Source organism: Lutra lutra, chromosome 18 (genome assembly GCF_902655055.1).
Source record: "Lutra lutra chromosome 18, mLutLut1.2, whole genome shotgun sequence".
NCBI lineage: Eukaryota > Metazoa > Chordata > Mammalia > Carnivora > Mustelidae > Lutra > Lutra lutra.
The window spans coordinates 26,623,959-26,645,172 of NC_062295.1; the positions used below are offsets into that span (position 1 = coordinate 26,623,959).

Genomic DNA, 21,214 nt, shown 5'->3' on the forward strand with positions numbered 1-21,214 from the left:
GGCGGTCTTCCTTAATGAAGCTTCTGGCTGTCGTCTTTCACTAAAATGAGCACGGAAACCAAGAAAAGAGAAAAGTGTGGAGCTTAGCATAGGAGAGGGGGCGAAGGAGGCCCCCAGGAGGATGGTGAGGAGGGATCCCAGGTGACAATGACACACAGCCATTGTGGCCTCTGTCCACAGCGGAGCAGTGGGGACTTGAGGCAGATACAACGAAAGCTGCCATTACTCTCTCCTGCAAGCATACCTCATTTTTAAACTGAGGACAGGCTGTCTGAATGAGATAAGAACTCTTCTCTCTCTGTATATATATTATGTTAGTCACCATACAGTACGTCCTCAGTTTTTGGTGCAGTGTTCCGGGGTTCACTGCTTATGTGTAACACCCAGTGCTCCCTAAAGCCATCGGCCAACCCATCCCCCCACCCCCTCCCTCAGAGCCGGAGACGAACCATGAGAGACCGTGGACTCTGAGAAACAAACTGAGACAAGAACTTCTAATATGAATTGATAAATTGTTCTCCAGATATGAGGTTCTGTGTCGTGAGAAGCGTATGAGAGTCTCTCTGCTCTGTATCCTCACCGACAGGGGAACTTATTAATCTTTGTCATCTTTGCTGCTCTGATGAGTGAAATGATGTCTGAATGAGGATGGATTGTCCCCATTCTCCCCTGTAATTGGACATTCTGGCCACGGGCTGACAGGGTTTGTACTCTCTCTCTCTCCACGCCTGCTGCCTGGATCAGCTGGGGACATTCATTTCATCCCTCAGACATGGTCTGCTTCGACCTCCTAAGAGTAGGCAGTGCACCTTGGTGAGGTCACGGGCAGAGAACGCAGGGCAGTCATTCCTTCTGTCCAGATTTTCGCCTTGCACCCAGCACTGGCCCACACAACAGCTTGCCAGATGTCCCTGCTGGGGTGAGCCCTGTGTTTCCCTGAGCTCACTCATGACTTAGCTCTCGTCTCCCAAGGAGCCTTTTGTAAACAATCAGAATACACATGGGCCAATGCTCTTGCTCTAGACATGATGGGGTATCAGGCGTTTGGTAAAGAGTAGACATTTCTAAAAATAAAGGACCCAGGAAAACCAAGCAAGAAAAATAAATAAAAGGTATCCAGATTGGAAAGTGAGAATAAACTTGTCACTATTTGAAGATGATGGGATATTCTAGATAGAAACTCTAAAGAAGACACACACACGCAGACACACACACACACCCCACAATCAGAGCTAATAAGTTTAGCAACATAGAAGAACACAAGATCGATATACAAAAACCAGCTGCATTTCCATACACGAGCAACGAGTAGTCCAAAAATGAAATTAAGAAAACAATTCTACTTACAACAGCATCAAAAATAATAAAATAACTAGGAATAAATTTAACCATAGAAGGGAAGTCTGATACATTGAAAACTACAAAACATTGTTGAAAGAAATTAAAGAAGATCTAAATAAACAGACACTCCACGTCCTGGATTGGCATGTTAATACTGCTAAGATGACAATACCCCTCAGACTGACCGATAGCTTCAATGCAAAACCTGACGAAATTCCAACTGTCTTTTCACAGAAATGGACAAACTCGTCGTAAAATTCCTATGTCAACACGTGGGACCCAGAATGGACAAATCAATCTTGAAAAGGAAGAAGAAGTTTGGAAGACTCACTTACTGATTTTAAAATGCACTATAAAGGAAGAGTTATCAAGACAGGGTGGTACCAGCTGCAGGACAGACACACAGATCAATGACACAGGATATAAAGTCCAAAAATAAGCCCTTCCATTTACAAAGCAGTTCATTTTTGACAAGGATGCCATGACTACTTGATGGGGGCAGAATGTTCTCTTCAATGAATGGTCCCAGGACAAGTGAATATCCTCATGGAAAAAAAAAAACAAAAACTCAGACCCCTACCTCAAACCATATACAAACGATTCACAATGGATATGGAGCTACATGTAAGAGCTAAAGCCAGGGACGCCTGGGTGGCTCAGTCGGTTAAGCTACTGCCTTCAGCTCAGGTCATGATCCCAGGGTCCTGGGATCAAGTCCTGCATCAGGCTCCTTGCTCAGCGGGGAGCCTGCTTCTCTCTCTGACTCTGCCTGCTTGTGCTCTCTCTCTCTCTTTCTGAGAAATAAATAAATAAATAAATAAAATCTTAAAAAAAAAAAAAGAGCTAAAACCATAGGACACTTAGAAGAGAATACAGATGTAAATCTTTGGGACCTTGAGTTAGGCAATGGTGTCTTAGCTATGACACCAACAAGCTCCAATACCCAAAGGAAAAATAAACCAGACTTCATGAAAATTAAAAACGTTTGTGCATCAAAGGACACTATCAAGAGAAAAGACAACCCACAGAATGGAAGACAATGTCTGCAAATACATTTGCAAAAAAATACTTTAGAATATACTTGATAAGAGCGTGTAGCCAGGAGATATAAGCAATTATAGTTCAACACTGAAAAGACTACCAATTTCAAAAATGGGCAAAAGCTTTGAACAGACATTTCTCTAAATCAGATAGACTAAAGGGATGGGGCATCTGGGTGGCTCAGTGGGTTAAACCCTCTACCTTCGGCTCAGGTCATGATCTCAGGGTCCTGGGATAGAGCCCTGCGTTGGGTTCTCTGCTCAGCGGGGAGCCTGCTTCCCCACTACCCCCGCCTGCCTCTCTGCCTACTTGTCATCTCTGTCTGTCAAATAAATAAATCAAAAATCCTTTAAAAAAAAGAATTATGATTAATACAATTCCATGCACCCAAATCCCCTTCTCCTCAACCCCTCAAATAAAGATCAAAGCAAAGAACACTGAGAACCTAAACAAGGATCAGTGGCTCGGGATACGGCCAGGCAGGATCACGCTCAAGAGGAATGAAGGGGATGCTGAGAAAGGGAGTGGAGAGAGAGAACGAAAGCCTTCCAGTCTTTGGTAATGAGAACACAGAGAGGAGGTGGAGCCCTTCACAGACACGGGAGAGAAAGAATGAGAAGCAGGTGTCCAAGGCTGAGAAGAGAATGCTAAATCAGTCATTGGACAGATTGAGCTTATAGTTCAGAGGGACCCTGAGCCACAGAGGATGCAGAGGACCCAGGTTTGGGGCTCAGGGGAGAGCCTGAGTTGCCCTGCACCAGAACGATGGATCTGGAGATCATTCCGAACACGCGCACGGGAGAAAGTGCCCACTGTGTCTTGATGGTAAGAAGCATGAGTGATCCCCTTGGAAGCAAGGAGTCAAGGTGGAGAAGACAGTGATGCTGGGGACTCGGGAGGAGGTCAGTGCCAGAAGGAAGCCGCCAACAATGTCAAAGGTGGCCAGATCGGAGCAGGAAAGTGCCCACTGGATCGGGTGAGCAGTGACGGCTGGTGAAGTTTGCATGAGTGATTTCAGTTTAATGCCCATGACCACAAAGTCCCGCATCTTACCTGGGCTTACCTTGAGCCAGAGTCAACACTGAAGTGGAAAGCAAGAACTCATTAGAAAAAACAACCCACAAGGGCAAGACGCTGAGTTGCCTGTGCGCACAGATCCCCAGTCGTCTAGATTTTACTCACATTTATCCACACAGTCCCCGAGTCAGGGTTTTCCTTCCTTCCTTTTCTTTTCCTTTCTCTCTCTCTCTCTCTTTCTTTCTTTCTCTTTCTTATTTTTCTGAGAAAGCCTCATTTTTCTTTAATGTATGGGATAACCAAAGAGGTACAGGATTACAGTTCCCACCCGAGCCAGTCTTGACCAGCCTGAGAACAGCCCACTCCACCCTCATGAAAATGATGTTTGCAGATCTTGTGTATTTATTTACTTATTTGGGTTCATTTATTTATTTTAAAGAGAGGAGGTGGGGGATCAGAGGGAGGGAATCTTCTGAGCAGACTCCTCGCTAAGCGCAGAGCCAGACACAGGGCTTGAACCCACAACCCATAAGATCATGACCTGAGCAGAAACCAAGAGTCAGATGCTCAACTGACTGAGCCGCCTGGGTACCTCAGATCTTTCTGAATAAAAAGAGGAATGTTACGTGTCACAATGTGGGGGAGAACAAGAACACTAACTTGTTTTTACTATAGGATCTTAACTAGGTAATGTACGCATTAAAGAAGGGGCGGATGAGGGGGAATGAGCCCTTGTCTTCAGTTACCCTGCTCAGTGTTTTATTTTCCAATTACAAGTCCTTTTGGATTTGTTCAATTTCCCTGCAAAAAACATACATTACCTTTGAGATGAGAAAATATGGTGAAGCTGGAAAAAATGGTTTAATCACACTCAAGCAGAAGGTAAGCAGGGATAACAATATTAACGTTCGATGAACAAAACTCAAGGCAAGGGGGGAAAATATGCTTTTGAGATAAAGGGAGCATTACATAATGGTGACAACCACCACTAATAACGAAGCCATGCAGACACAAGTCTATAGTTGCCAAAGAAACTGACAACAAATACAGAAATCAAACATCGTTAGGAACGCAGGAAGGAAGAGTCATCGTAGGAGGAGATTTTAAAACATCATCATCAGAAAGACTCAAGAAAATAAACTCCGGGTCCATGTAAATACACGAAATTGACATCTGGCAGGAATTCAGTCCCACGATGACAGTGCGTGGGGGTCTATTCACGGGTATATAGAACACGTACAGAACTCGGTAATACGAGTCACCAAGAAAATCTCAACAAAGAGGAAAATCGTGAAGTTCCTCTTCTAGTTAGAGACAAGGCCCTTCTGCCCAGAGAACATACAGAGGCTGGAGGCAAGGAAGAGGGAACCCGTGTTACTACGACGCACTAGGTGTTTGGGGAGTTGGGAGGGGGAGAGAAGAGGATGAATGGGAATTAACTTTGTGCTCAGACTGGACCAAGCATCTGTCTCACCCTCTCTCACCCACGGAACCACCCAAATAGTACTTAACTCCGTGTTTCCAGCGGGCTGTCCCTAACAGCAGCCTCAGCCCCACCTGGGAATCTGCGAGAAACAGAAATTCTCAGCAGCGCTTCGGACCTCCAGAGACTGCATTTCCTCCAGGGTGGGGCTCCAAGAGGTGCTGACGGAACGCGGATGGTGCATCAAAACTCCGGTTTCCTTCCCCCGGAGCAGGCTGACTCCCATGAGGAGTGGGCTTCCCACTGCCTCCATCCCCCGAATGCCCCCGTGGGATGAAGCTCTGTCACATGCAGGGGCCATCCGCACACCACACCCTTGGGGGATGCCTTCCCTTCCTGGCCCTGCTTTGTCCATGCTCCTGGAGGTGTTCTCTCCCTCTGGCGAATCAACTAACATGTGCCAATCTTTTGTCTCAGGGTCTGCTTCTGGGGGAGCCCCAACTAAGTCACCTTCTGGAGACCACCGCCACTTGTGTTCTGGGTGGGACTGGCTTGGACTTCGATTTCTTCCTCCCTGGCTGAGCTCTGCCAAGATTCCCTGAGCGGGGAGAGCCCCATGGGCAGTGAGTCCTCCCCCCAAGTCAGTCCAGAGGAGACCACCAGCTCTCTTCTCTGGATTTGCTCACTCTTCTCTGCCCTGCCTCCAGCCACCGCTGCCGGCTCCCGCTGGCCCCGTGTCAACCCTGTCCTTCATCACTCACTCCCGGGCTGGGTGAGGCTTCCCGAGGGTCGGCTAAGCAGCCCAGCCATGGGGAACCAAGTCCTGCCCAGCCCCGAGAAGCCAGCTGTGCCAGACGCAGAGGCATCACCAGCTGCGTGCGTCAGAGGCGGAGGGAGCACAGAGCAAGGGCCCTAGGATGTCAGCAAGGGATTCTCTGAAGAGATGACACACAGGGGACACAGTCCACCCACTTGTTCGCCAGGTGTCAAGTGGGGGGAACAAGTGGGAACAAGGGGGTGGACTCTGGCCAGCAAAGGCGTTGGGGATTCCCTCTGCTGAAGCAGGAGGTCCCTGGCGGGCTCAGAGGAGGCTGCAGTGAGGGGCTCTGGGAGCCACATCAGGGAGACGACTTCGCCAGACAACCTGGAGGCTTCAGGGAACAGAATGAGCCATGTTCTCACAAGGAGACCATCGATGTCCGTTTCAGAAGGATCAACGGATAATGAAATGGCCAAAGGTCAAAAGAGAAAAATAAGGTTGTGAGAAATACAGCAAATGCCACATCGGTCCTCAGCACCTCGAGGCCCCAGGGCAGGGGGTATACCCTGGCTGGTGGATGGCTGGGACGGGGGCCCTGAGCCCTCTGGGTAATAGTCAGCCAGCTCAGAAGGGGCAGGTGGCCAGCAGCACCTGGTTTCTGACATGTGACAGGCCCAGCCCAGAGCTCCCGGCTGTAATCAGGTTTCACCCAGGACCTGTGGCATCGTCCTCCAACTTCTTCACCCGCTCCTGACCTGGGAACATACACAGGGAAATCCTCCTCCACTCATCATGCCAAGAGCAAGGGGGTCAGCCTGTCCCTAATCCTTCCGCGGCCTGAAGCACGCACGCTGGCCGGCCTTCTTCTACATCTTCAGCTCATGGGGCTTTCTCCCTGCAGTGAGTGCAGGGAATTCTGGAGGCTAAGAGCCAACATCAAGGCACAATTAGCAAGGCCAATCCGCCCATCACCCCCACCTGGACGCCAGGCCCGCCCGCTGACTGGTCTCCGAAGGGCTCCGAGGCCTTCTATTACCGCTGCCCAACTCTCTTGTTTGGGATTTTTCCACCGAGCCGTTATCCCTACAGAGCTGAACCACGATAGGCCTGTGAACACCACTCACTCCTACCTACGGTCTTTATGGGCACAGCAGCCCGGAGGGGACTTCAGATACAAGGTGAACGGTCCCCATCACAGGACAATGGCCATGGTTGGGGGTGGGGATCGTGGAAGAAGTCAGCCCTTGGGTGTCATCTACTTACTTGAGGTCGTGAGGAGAAGGGAAATGAGTCTAGATAAGCGGCCAGGCATGAATTCTTAAGGGCCCTCTAGCACTGGGCGGTCTAACGGACCGTGTTCGCCCAGATGTCCTCCTCAAAACACCTCGCACCCTGCAGGCATGCCCCAGGGCCGGGAGGCAAAGACTCGTGGGCTCCCATCACAGCGCCAGTGGCGTTCCCCCACTGACATCACGCACGCTCCTCTCCAAAGCAGCTGGGCCGCCCCTCACCTTCGTCGCTGTTGTCATCCACCAGGATGATCTCCTTGAGCAGGTGTGTGGGCGTGTGGTTGACAGCGCTGTGGACGGACCGCAGGATCACCGACAGCGCCTCGTTCACGAAGATGAAGATGATGGAGATCTGTGGCAGCTCCTTGGCGTACTTCAGCTCCTTGCACCTGTGGGGGGAGAGGCGGCGGAGGGAGTCAGAGGAGGGAGGAAGACGTGGGCACTAGGGACGGGTACGGACATGTCCTCCCAAGGTGTAAGTCACGGGGTCTCTCTTGGCCCCTCTTGGCAAAAACCTAAGAAGGAGACTGTTAAAGGACCCAGCCCCGATTCTCCCAGACTTACCTGATCCCACTTCGGTGCCCCCCTGCCCGACTTCCCACTCCGGGAGCCCACATCTCCCTGCCTGGAGCCTCCTTGGCTGCCACCCAAGCAATGCCTCTGCCCCGACCTCCCAGGAGCTGGTGCATCAGTACCCCCGCTCGCTCACCCTGGAGCAGCTGACTCCGAGGGGTGCTTCACACCGGCTCCCAGAGGCCCGCAGGGGGGACTGAGCTCGTCAACCATGCCCTTCATGGGATGCCTTCCCTTCCAGGAGCCACTTCCCCAGCCCCTAGTGGTGTTCTCTCCACCTTCCTGATCAACTGACGAACTCAAATCTTTGTCTCAGCGTCTGCTTCTGGGGGAACCCAAATGGAGACATCTCCTGGAGACCTGTTCCGCTGAAGCCTGTGTTCTAGGACCTAAAATGCACACGTGAATAATCATAATCACGGGAGCGTGCTGCCCGAGACACCCCGACTCTTCCTAGAATCTCGGGGTGGGGGCAGGAGATGGGGCTGCCTGCCTCGAAGGTCCTCCCTCACAGCAACTCTCCCAGGAGAGGAAAGAGAAGAGTTCCTTTTCACCGAGGCTGGACACCGGGGTGTAGAACTCCTGGTGATTTAAGAGGTGGTCTATTTATTTATTTTAATTTATGAGAGACAGAGATCACAAGTAGGTAGAGAGGCAGAAGCAGGCTCCCCTCTGAGCAGAAAACCTGATGTGGGGCTCAATCCCAGGACCCTGAGATCATGACCCGAGCCGAAGGCAGAGGCTCAACCCACTGAGCCACCCAGGCACCCCTAAGAGGTGGTTTAATTCCGAGGGAACGTGCTCTGCTTGGCTCAGTCCCCAGAGCACCACACTCCGTCCCGGGAGCACCAGCGAATGGGCGTCTACGGCCTCGGCTGAGCCTCGCTGGCAACACGGAGCAGGAACCCACTGGGATGAACAGCAAGCTAGGGCATTTCCATGCGTTTTCTTCCCCCTTGCCCAAGACTGAAAAGCACAGAGCATGCACATTAGAGGAGAAAACAAAGGAAACCAGATGAAGGACTGGAGTGAGACGGGGACGGCACTGAAGAATGAGGCAGAACAACGGCTTGTTTTTTTAATGTGGAACAGCTTGGGCCGTGTCAGGCCGTATTAATCATGCAGGCAATTTTTGGGAGAAAATAAAGTTTTGTTACAATATACATTTGTGTCTCCTGGAGGAGACTGTCTGGGGACCCATTGATCATGGAGCCTCATTTTTACCATGTCGTTGTAAATTCACTTCTGGGGGCTGCCAGGGAGAGGAGAATGGTTATTGACGGGCTCCCGGACAGTCAGCGGGAATCATCTCATTTACTTCGTGGTGATCCGAGGGAGGACGGTGCCCCGGAAGGTCTCTCCGCGCCCCCTCAACCACCCTGAGCCCGGCAGGCGGGCAGTGCATTGTGATCCCTCACCCACCCACGCACGAGCGCACACCCGCCGTACACACCCACCTCTGCTGAGTGCTCATCCCCAGGGCTGGTGCCTCTGGTCCTCTGTTTTTAACATCTTCTGGCTTGGAATTAAGAAGTGGAAAGATGAGATTGCATGGGACCAGCACCGTTTTCACCACAGGCACTGGGGTCGTGACGCAATCAGACTCAGGTATGAGTTGGGCCTCTCCGCTGGGTGAAGGGGGAGATGTGGGACCCTTAGAGGAATGGCCTCCCCGGGACCCTTCATGGGTCAAGGTGGCCATGCAGTAAATCAGGGAGGGCAGATTTAAAATGAGAAGTGCTCGGTCACACGCTGGACGTGTCACCCTGAGCACGCTGCTCCTGGTTCGTCATCTGTGTACCTGAGATGTGTGTGCCTAGCTGTGGGTGCCTGGCTAAGGTCCCCCATAAAGATCACATGAGACCCCGTAAAAATGCAACGCACAGACTCACGGGAAGACCCAGTCGTCCTGGCTGCCTCCCGCTCCCGTCGTCCCCTTCTGTGTCCTCCCCATCCCCATGAGCCAGCTTCCAGGCTCACTCACCCCGGACCCTTCCTGCGGGATCCGCCCAGGACTCTCCTCCCCAGTCCCGCCTACCCGGGTCTCTGTCCTTGACCGGCTCACGCTTCACCTCTCCTGTGCCCAGCGTCCTCGGGGTTTCACAGTGGGCAGACAAGATGAATACAGTCAGTACTACGAAAATCAGCATTCCTTCCTGGGTCCTCAATATCTAGGGAGGTAAACTCTGCCTCAAAAAAAAAAAAAAAAAAAAAAAAATCCCTGGGCCTGGCTCACTGCTTGCGACGAAGAAGACGTGTGGAATATTCTAGAGCGGAGGACAGTGCAGTTTTGAAGCACTGGGTAGGGCGGACGGACACGCACGTTGCTCCCCATCAGACAGCCTGTGCCTCACGGCAGAAGAGAGCACGGAAGGAAGGTGCGAGGAAGGAGAGGCTGGGAGGCCGCATACGTACAGAGAGATGGCCCGGAGGAAGGGGACGGATACGGCTCTGCCCCCAGGACTGGAAGCTGAATTCCTGCTCTGGCTGGACAACCCCCACACGGTGAACCAAACCACACATCTCCGTGTCCCCGCTGCCTTCAGGCTGACTTGAGAGAAGCCCTCCCCGTGGTTCCTGGGTCCCCACAGAGCCGAAGGGGCGGGAGCTGCTCGGCGCCCAGTGCCTCGGTGGGGGGTATGGTGCGCACAGGGGGGGCCTGGCAATGGCCCGTGCCAGGCGGACTTGGGGAAGGGAGCCGCCAGGCCAGAAACCGTCTCTAGACAACGGAACCTGCGGAATCAGACGTGTTTCCTGCCTCCCCGACCACCTTCCAGGCCCCACATGCAGGTGAGAGGAACCTGGGAGGTGGTGCGGATAACGAGTGGATTCTCGTTTTGCCAGACGCCCCAGAACGAGCCCCAGAAACTGCAAACACGCCTCCGATTCCGTAGCTGGGGGTCGTGCGCTCCCTCCAGCAACATAGGCTCAGCTCTGGGTCCCAGAAACCACAGATTTCCCTTCAATAACAGGTCAGCGAGCGGCAAAGCGTCGTGTTGGAAAGAAGACGGTCGGCAGGAAAACCACCTTAAAGTCTGGATGATTTTCCGTCCGCGCGTGAAGGGACCACAGAGAACACAGGCCCATCCCTCTCCCAGAGGCCTGACAAGGAACCAGTCTCTGCCAAGCTGATCTCATGGGGCAAAGAAAGCAGAGAAAAGTAACCAACCAAGTGAGATGTCTCGGACCCCTGACGTCTGTCCTGATGTCTGTGGGTCCATCTGTCCATACACCTGGGCCACTTCCTTGAACGTGTTATGTCCCTGACAGTGACGCTTGTTCCCCTTCCCCAGAGCCCCTGGCATGGCCTTCACTTATCACCCAAAGCACCCGCCATTTCCCTTCGTGGATGCGGAGTAAGGAGAGGAGAGCTGGGGAGAACCGGCCACCTCAGGACCCACCAGAGAGGATCACAGTTGACATGACAGAAGGTCAAGGGCCGGGCCTCCAACAAGGAAGAAAACACAGATCAAAGAGCAGGCCATGCCCTGTCAGAGGCAGACCCCTGCCCATGACCCCCTTTTAAGGGGACAACGTATACGACCCCAGTGTGGTACGGATCAGGGGTGCCAAGTCACACTTGTGACCCAGCCTACCAAGCCAGAAACAAAAAGATGACCCCCAACATCCCCACAGCTGTAAAAGACTTTAGACTCCGTGTGGTCCAGGAGACTCACAGCTGATGACGATGACGTTGGCCACGACAATCCATATGCACATAATGCAGGCCAGAAACTTCTGGAAGCTTCTATGGACTGTTCCATCTCATTTAATCCTCCCAGCAGCCCGCCTAGGAGGTAGGCAGTATTATCATCCCCACTGCACAGATGAGGAAACTGGGGGCCCAGACAGGTGAAGTCACCTGCCCTGAGTCACACAACAAGTCTGAAAAGCAGCAAGGGCGCCTAGACGTGAGCGTCACCATCTGATGTGTAAAGTCTCCCAGAGGCCCCTGTCTGGCCAAGGCAGGGGGTGGGAGCCCTACCGTGAGGGCCCCCCTTCCAGGACCTACCCAATCTCTCCCAGTCACTCAGCTCACCAGGACAGTCACCATGTGGCCACTCTGCAGAGCCTTGCTGGCTGCTCACCGTCAGCTGGGCCCTGGGTGCAAGGACGCCCCTCAGTCTCTGCCCCAAGTCGCCCCATCCCAGGGAGGGAACAGAGTCCCCAGCTCTGCCCAGGCTCTGATCCTGCTGCTGGTAACCAAGAGTCCTGGGTTTTGCAGCAAAAACACATTCAACACTTAGAGCCAGGCAGCTTGTAATGCAACACAGTCAGTGCTAAGTGCCAAACAGCTGTCCCTACAGCAGATGGGATGGCTGGACTGCACTGGGTCAGGAGGACAAGGGAAGAGGAGCCATGAACTGGAAAGCTGGATCCACGGATCAAACCCACATGGGCAAGAACATAGGGACGCGCAGGCAGTGAGAGCACTTCTGAACACACAGAAGCACTAGGGCCCCCTTCTTTGTTTCTCCCAGGGCCCTCCGGAAGAAACCTAGCTAAGCTTGTCTGGAGATGGAGCAGTAAAGAGCCAAGTCTTGGAACCACAGACTCATGTCAGGCTCTGCAAATTCCTGCCAGGCCGACTCATTTTCATTTTCAAAGCACACCAAAGACAGGCATGAGGTCATAAAGGTCCATTAATGAGGTTTCACCCCAGCACATGCCAGCACCATGGAGAAAAACGAGAGGCAGGAAGTGTGCGGAGTCAAACAGAATAGGTAGTTTGAGTCAGAAAACACCACCTTGACCCCAAGAGCAGCCACGATCCAACAAGAAAGCTCTGGAGGACGTCACAGGAGTGGGGCAGACATCACAACCTCTCCTTCCATGGCCGTGGGCAGAGGTGGGAGGGGAGGGCTCCTTCTGGAATTGCCTGCCTCCACGGTCACATCCACACGACCTCAGATCCACTCCAAAATGGAGGGTCCGGGTCCGTGAGTGTCTCCCTTCCAAATTTGGAATGCGCCTTATGCGTGAGAGCACACCTGGAATGTCCGCACCGTGCCACCATCCCTGCACTTCAGAACGGGCACGCATGCTCCCCTGACCTGGATGGCTGCACGCTCAATGACCCATGCAGACACTCCTCACGTACACCCCACCATCGCAAACCGAGAGACCAAGGGGCGCCAACCCCAAGAAAGCACTGGGGTGGCCCAGCCACTTAGCACTGGGATGCATTTTCCAAACAGTGGGGTCCAGTTGCCAGATAGAAGTGATCAGGAAGGAAAGGCAAGTTGTCACACAGTCATCTCGTAGCTGCTGCCTGAGTCTCGTGAGCCCACAAGCACCAAAGGCGCACGTTTGACCAAAGATGTGGCCCGCGTGCGCCAACTCAAGCTGCACCAGCCAAGCCAGGGTCTGTGATCAACCGAGAACAGAAATGAGTCTCCTGCTTGGAAGCCCTATTGCAAAAATGCCCACACTCCTGAGCCCGGAAATGGCCATGAACACTGATCCCACACATGCCGACTGACATAAAACTTCGGAATGTTCCACATGCTTTCTACGGCACCAACAACTTCACTCTTTCTCCAACAAGGAGACAAACTGCTCCCTCCTCTCTCTGTCTCACTGTAGAGGTGGGGTCAGACTGTGAAGTCCGATCCCAAAGCAAGTCCAACTGACTGTAATGCTTAATTATATGGGTTAGCGTGGCTGGGACATGGTATTTTGGTCAAACTACGCTCGATATTTCTGAAAGTACTTCATTCGATTATTTTCAAGGTTTATGTATTTATTTGAGAGAGAGAGAGTGTGTGTACATGCATGAGCAAGTGTGGGCAGGGGAAGGGGCAGAGGGAGAGAATATCCAAATAGACCCCCACTGGGCATGGAGCCTGACACGGGACTCAATCTCATGACCCATGAGATCAGGACCTGAGCCAAAACCAAGAGCCAGATGCTTAACTGACTTGAGCCACCCAGATGTGCCAAAAGTACTTTTTTTTTTAAAGATGATATTAACATTCAGATCAGTGGGCTTGGGTAAAAGCAGATTACCCTCCATAATGTGGGTGGGCCTCATCCAATCAGTTGAAGGTTTCAAGAGAAAGAATATGGAGGACCCCCAAGGAAGAGGGAATTCCACCAGCAGACCGCCTTTGGATTCTAGATGCAACATCGATTCCTCCCTGGGTCTCCAAGCTGTGGATGAGTCCTGCAGAGTTGGGACATGGCAGCCAGCCTCCATACTTACATGTGCCAAATTCTTTGAAATAAATCTCCCTCTAACTCTCCCTCTCTCTTCCATGTATCTATAAACATTAAGATAATAGATGCTAGAGAGGGATAAAGAGACAGAGAAAGCCTCCCATCTGCAGCCGATGACAAGACAAACCCCAGGTTTCCAGTCTCCATGGAGCCCTCAGAGGAGCTCTCCCCCCTCCCCCCAACTCACTGCTCTCAGATTTTACCACCTTCCTCTGGCCCATCTCCCTCAGGCAGGGAAGCATGCCTCCTACTCCACATAAGGAATCAAGGCCACCAGCAGGAATTTCCAAAAGTGGTCCAGGCCTGTAACATCAGCATTGCTTGGCCAGCAGGCAGACCTGCCACCCAGAATCCCCACCAAGCCCGACAGTGCTTCCCCTACAGGTGGAAATGTGAGAAGCATTTCCCTAGTCCCACGGGCCCCTTGCAAACCTCTGGACCTCCCAACTCTGCTCCCTGTGTGTCCTCCCTGGAAGGAAGCAGAGCTAGGAAGCAGACATTCCAGGTCTCTCCCATTTAAACAAAAAAGGCCCCTCCTACAGCCTCAATTACTGTCTTTCTTCTCCTTGCCACCCTCCCCCACCTCCCATCCAGGTCCTCACTCCTTTCTCATCTGGCTTCAGGTTGCCCTATTCCACAGGAACTGCTCTGGTTAGCTTCTGAGCATATTCACGTGGCCAGAATCCAGGGAAACTTCCCAACCTGACCTTAGTTGAACATCATTTCTGCTGGAGCCAACACGGCTGCCTCTCTCCTCACATAAACGTGATTTACTCTTGGATGCCCACACATTTGGGGTTCCCCTACGCCCAGGCTCCCCTCTCCCCACCGTGATCAGCCCTGGCCACTTGTTCTGTTTCCTGGGCTGCCCTTTCTGCTAGTCCCTCAAATCTCTGACTTCCTCAAGGCTCCTTCTCTCCCATCTCCTGATCTCACTTTATAGACTCTACCTGGCAGACCTCATCCAAATCTATGGCTCCTGCCGTCACATTGGCGACTTCCAAACCCGCATGACTCACCCAGACCTTCGCTCAAGCATAAGCTACCTTCCCATGGGACATCTCCCCTTTGACGTCTCCTAGGCCCCGCTAATTCAGATGCCTAAAGTGGCCACCTGCTCTGCTGTGCCTTCCCATCCACATCATGGGGGCACCCCACGCTCTTTGCGAGCATCAAGCTCGAATCATGACACAGTCACCATATCCAGTCAGTCACCAAATCCTGAAGATTCTGCCACCTTTAGGATCTCTTTATGGCGCTCACCCTCGCCTCCCATTTGTACTGCCCAAGCTCCAGGTGTCATCACTTCCCATCTGAATGACACCAAAGTCACCAGCTGGTGCCTTTTGTCCAGCCTCCCCCTGTGCAACTCAACTTCGTTCTATCCACTGCTCTGTTGCCAGCATGATCTATCTCCTTCCTGCCTTCCTGCCTTGTCAATACTGCCTTTTTATATAAACACCCAACATGGGATTCCAACTTACAACCCTTACGAGGGTTGTAAGTTACAAGAGTTGCGTGTCCCACCCACTGAGCCAGCCTGGCTTGATCTTCCTAATACGCAAAGGGAATCATGGCACTCTTTGTCTCTACGATCTCCTTGCCTCTCCAGTGCTTTCAGGGTTGGGTTCAAGCTCCTTTTCTTGGCACCCAGCCCTACGCCAGCTCAGCCCTCCAACCTCACCTTGTCCCCCGCTGCCTCCATCTACAGGAAACCACTGTACTTCGCAGAACCAGGAAAGCCCTCTCTCAGTTCACGCTCTTTCCTCTCTGCCTCGAGTGCCCTTCCTTCTGCCCAAACGCCCATCCCGGTCCAGCCCCAGCCACAGGCAAGTCCTTGGGCCCCCAGCCACGTCCCTGGGCCCCCAGACTGATGTCAGGCCCCCTGTCCTCTGCTGCTTTCTCCCCACGGCCAGCTGCCACCCCGGGACCCTTCACTCTCTCTTCTCCCACTCCCTTCACTGTGTGTCCCCAGGGCCCAGCACAGTCCCTGGCAGAGAAACCATTACTGCAGGAACAAATGAAAACCCTCCTACCTCCCCTATTTCTTCTCTCTGCTCTTCTTACGATCAAAAGCATCACTTATCCCCTCCTGAATCATAACATCAAGGATGGCACCCCCACACTTGAAAAAGAGCCCATCCGGGACTCAGCTGCCTGCTGTCTCCTTTGATTTACTAATCAGAACGCAGATTCCGGAAGCCCATTTGGGTCAAGTGCATTAACCAGGCCGACATTCCCTTTCTTGCCGTGCGTCTCATCAAGCCTCTCCCGGAATCTGAGGCAAGACTGGTACCATTTTTAGCAACAGCAAGCCTTGCAAAACAAGACGGGGCTGGGCGACGGAGACGTATGAGGCCCTGCCGCTGGACCGCTCGTTATGCGGGAGAACACACGCTTTGCTGAGTGGTTTAATTTCCTTGAGTTGAGCTCTGCACTTGTCTGGGAAGGAGCAGCACACCTCATTAGCTCCGTTCCCGCACAGAGCAGTCTCTGGGACGAACTGCCTACTTCAGCGTTTGAGCTCCTCTGTGTCCTGCCCAGTGGCACCGGGGCCATTTTCACAAATCGAGATGCTTGGCACGGCTTCCTGCCTTGGGGTCCACAAAGCCCACAAAGCCCGTGATATGGAATGTAAGATGTTGTGCTACAGAAGGATCTGTTGTTTCTGGGGTGAGAAGTCACACCTCTTTCCGTGGCTCCTGCAGAAGCCTGGCAGGAGCACCCCCGCCACCCCCGCCCCTGGCACAGCTGTGGTCTGCAGCCCCAGGCCCTGGGCATGCCCCATGGCCAGGCAGCCCCAAGCCCTCTTTTCAAGCACCGAAGGATCAACAGGCCTGGAGGCCTTCCCAGCCAGCCTAGTTCCTACTTTGGAATGTTCCCCAAACGTTTCTGATCTTTGAGCTGATTACCTACAGGCTCCATGGCCAAGTGTGACTTCTCCCCCCAGGCCTTACTGAGGAGTCTCTTTCTCCAAAGGGTGCAGAGTTCCCTTTCCAAAGACAAGGTCATGGTCTTCAGCCAGAAAATCCAGGAAACTCCAGTCTCCTTGGCCCAGAGGCTGCTAGGCCAGTTTCGAGGCGCAGTGCGAGGTCGGGACACAGGCAGACCTCCACCCATGTCTCTCTGTCTTCAGGAGGTTTTTCGTTTTCAAGCAAAAAAGGGCTGATTCACCTTCTCTGACCCTCGACCCTGACCACAGTTCCCTGCATTGTGCCGCACAGCTTTTCCAGAAGGGAGGGGAGGAACCACACCCATGAGGCCTGGAGCTGGTGGAAGCAAGGGAGGGGCGGGCGTCCTTCGCCTCTCAGCTCGGCAGGTGGGTCTGTCTGGCGGCAAGGAAGCTTATCTTGTTACAGTCAACGGACGAGAACAGAAAAAGAAAAGAAAACCCCCAGAGTTTCATTAAGCAATGGCTCAGGAACAGAATCTCTAAAAGCAATTAAGGGTGTATTAATGCAGACGGTTTCGGGCCAGAGCCAAGGAAACCTCATGCACTTACAGTGCGGGAAATGCCGCCCGAGTCCTTCACACATGGTCCTTATCCCATAAGCTCCGGAAGGGGAACATGGTGGAGGGGGACACACCCACGGCTGGTGGAGGGGGACGCACCCATGGCTGCAGGAGGGCCAAAATGCACGAGGAAATGGTGCAAACCAGAACTAATAAATAACCGTGTTCCGAAGCCCAGCAGATCCAAACCGTGGTCAACCTGATTCCTCAGAAGAACAGAAGGACCTAGAACATTCTGGTCTCAGCCAAAGCGTCAGTCCCCCACCCTAGCCCCACACAGAGCTCCAATCTGGGGTTAAGGTCGTCTTCTAGAACTTTAGCCCCACAATGAGAAACACATTACCAAACCGGCATCTTTCCTTTCAATGCCCTGGCCAAACCAGCCGTCCAGCCGAGGGACGCCGACCCTGAGAACACATCCGTTTATCCCCGCCTCTGGGCCACCCCTCTGTCCTCGGGGCTCTCACCCTCCACCCAGAAAGTCTTCCCCAAGGCAGGCCCTCTGTTCCAGCTAACAGGACCCTGCTCATCTCAATCCGCAAACGCCCTCGCCCTCCCTCACCTGCCGGAGCAGTGTACCCCGTTCTGTGGACCCTGCGTGGCCAAATGCATTAATCCTTCACCCCTCAGTGTACGCAGGCCCTTGGCCGGGTGACTTCCAGGTTTTTCTCATGAAGGAGGTGAAGTCCATTTCCCCACCCGTGAGATCGGGGTGCAGCCACACGATTTGCTTTAACCGTCAGAACAAGGGGAAGGGATCGTGCCTGCTCCAGGCCTGAGCATCGAAGCATTCTCATGCCCTTGGCCATCACCTGAGAAGCCAAGGGCAAGCCCTCTGGTCCCAGATGGGGGTGGAAGATGGGCCGTAAAACACCCATGCGTGTGCGAGCCCCAGCCTCTGCGGCCACGCACTGTGCCAAGAACCTTACAGTGTCTGCGTCGGCTCATTACTTTCCACAGTGAGCCAGCAATGCGGCTGTACCCATTGTACTGATGAGAAAAGTGAGGCTCGGAGTCACCAGCCCAAAGCAAGCGAGGGGTACGCAGAGCCAGACGTGACACCTAGATGCACCTGATGCCAAAGCCTCTTGTCTCAGCCTCTGACAACAGAGACAGTTTCCCAAGGAGGGCCTGAGTGGAGGGATTCGGGACGGCTTCTGTTTGTTCAGCGAAGCCACAGGCATGACCGAGAGGTCACTCGTGCCAAGTCGGATCGCCAAACTGGGGCTTCATACCTAACCTCACTGCCGTTTCAGCCTCCCCCAGAAATGTGGTCTTGACCTGTCAGTTAGGAATTTTCTGCTTGGTGCTGAAGAGGTCATCGGTCCAGAAGCCCTTCCCTGTGCCCCAAAGTAAAAGGAGGCAACCCACCTAATAAGACCCCCAACCCCTTCCCCTCAGGGAGGGTGACCCTGCTTAAAACGATCCTTTCTTTTGCTAATAACGTCTCACCCCACCCTCCTTCCTATAAAATCCTTCATTTTGCACAACTCCGGGAAGGACTCCCCCCATTTGCTAGATGGGAGGCTGCCAGTTCACAAATTGCTTAGTAAAGTCATTCGGATCTTCCAGCTTACTTGGTGGAATTCTCTTTTTTAACATGCTCATTTCTTTATATTTGACTGTACTCTCCAGTGTTCTGTATCAAACACGTATCACTTTCCTAAGTTAAAAATACTACAGATATTACTTGTTCAAAGATTTCTACAGAAACAATGTTAGCACTTGACAAATTAATTCCAACACTGACCAGAAACAATAAACAGCAAAGAATAAGTAACAAAAACTATTAAAGGGGGAAGGGCGTTAAGGAAGCCCAGAGACCTACATGATGTTAGAATCCAACATAAAGTGACTATTATCGCATCAAGAATGAGATGACAGATACGTGGAATAGAAGATTCTAGAAACAGATCTGATCTTGGAGAATTTATGCCAAGAAAGGTCCACAAACCAATACGGCAAGGATCATATAATAAATGGTGTTGGGACTGCTTTATTGGGTGACACAGTGAGTCTCCCCTACACACTAAAAGTAAATTTATTTTATTTTTTTCAAGTTTATTTACTTATTCAAGTAATCTCTACATCCAAGGTGAGGCTTCAACTCACAACCCTAAAATCAACAGCCACATGCTCCTCCGACTAAGCCAGCCAGACGAAATGGCTGAATGTAGAACTCAAAATATAAGGAAAGCGACATAAAAATGTATGGGAATATTTATACGAACTCTGGATATTGAAGAATCTTCAATAGTTTGATAATATTTTTAAACCTCTGATCAGAAAAATAATAAAATTAAAACAGTAAACTGCAAAAAAAAAAAAAAACCTCAGAGGACTTAGAAAAGATAATGAGAACCCAAAGAACACAGATAAATGAACAAAAAACATGAACACAATTCAGAGAACAAAAGAAATAAATAACAACCACGAAACTAGGTGGGCCATCCCTAGGAATAAAAAAGATTCAGACAGTAATGAGATGTGATTCTGACTCGCTGTGGTGGAATTATAAATAACTTTTCCTTGCTTCTTTGTACATTTTCTGATTTTTCTTATAGTGAGCAAATATCACACAGAAAACACGTCAGTTTCGATTAACACATGAACGACAGAACCATATTGCCAAACTGAAGGGCACCGCGGTGCCTGATGACAAGCTCCCGGATGCTCACACGGGCACGACCTCAGCTGGCGTGAATAAGAGACACCCCGAGCCATCCCCACCACCACATGACGCCACAATCAGAGAGAGAATTCTGAGTCAAAACGGAAGGCCCAACCCTTCTACCTTTTCAAGTGCAGATGGGGAACAAGAATGGTGGAGCCCGACCTCACAGGCTACCCGTTCCAGAGGGCAAGCGGACCTATCACCGAACCAGATCTCCGCCGCTTTCCTCTCTTCAGGAGCTGTTCCAAGATGGTCTCATATAATAAAGGGTTTATATGCTAGAAGGATAATAAACATAACAACCAATTACTGCAATTGTAGACCTTCCTCTGTTAGTCAACATGTAGCTCTGAAAAGGCCTGAGAAACTTAAATATAAAATAACTGTAATTTTGCTTACATTATGGAGTTAGTTCCAGTTCTACGCCTATTTCATAACGTTACAGGAACCTGCCCATTTACAATGATAACACAGGCCGCGTGAGACGTGAGCCCAAGCCTGGGCCTCCTACAGAGAAAGCGAGGTGTCCCCCTCAGCCTGCCAGACACCTAGTCTACCCATTAATAACCACTGATGAAATGACCTAGTGACTTCTGTGCTAGGATATGCTTCTGCTCTGGAGTAGAACAGCATGAAAGCAAACTTCGATCCTCTTTAAATACCGTTCCTACTGGTTTCTCAGTGTCCTGCAGAATGATTGCTGTCGCTTGTACCATCCCTCCGACATGTTAATTACATGCAATTTTCATTCTTTTCAACCTCCCTCCAGGTAATGCTTTCCTTTCTAAAATCCCACGGGTAAGATCTTACATTAATTTGGAGACTTCCAACCTGTTGACTTGATTTCTCGTATCTTGGGCTGGCGAGGGGGGTACAGAAATGGTAGCACACCCATTAGGCACGGCGGTAACAGTAATCTGTCCTTGCAGCTGGAAGTCCTAGCACGTACCCTTCCCATCACTGGCCAGGAGGTCGCATGAGGTCAGGGACCACATCTCTTCGGCTGATACGTCTGCAGCACACACAGGGCTCATCCCAGATGCTCAATAAATAGGTGTAAAATACATTAATTATAAAATAGAGAAGAGGCATTCTAGTCACTTGTGGCATGAAGAGGTTACGGGGAATGTACAGTTCTGGAATCCTAAGTATTTAATGAAGACCCTAGAATCACAAGAATGTGGCCCCTCCCAGGGCACCTGTTTGAAGATGCCACATCAGGTCACTAGAGAAGAAGCTGTCCTGGCTGAGGATGGTGATTTTATTTAATTCCAAGTATTTTATGATGGATAGAAGACAGTGCCCATCCTTCAGTTTTGAACATGGATCTTGTCGTGGAGCCTACTATAAAAAAATAAAAAATA

At 51.6% G+C, this 21,214-nt stretch overlaps 1 protein-coding gene across 1 annotated transcript in view; it reads right to left on the bottom strand.

Annotated features, from left to right (window-relative positions):
• GALNT17 (polypeptide N-acetylgalactosaminyltransferase 17) overlaps positions 1-21,214 on the bottom strand; it is a 430,193-nt gene that overhangs the window by 221,858 nt on the left and 187,121 nt on the right. The window contains exon 3 of the mRNA XM_047714437.1: positions 7,094-7,260. Coding sequence (XP_047570393.1) covers positions 7,094-7,260 — 167 coding nt within the window. The remainder of the gene's footprint in view (positions 1-7,093; positions 7,261-21,214) is intronic.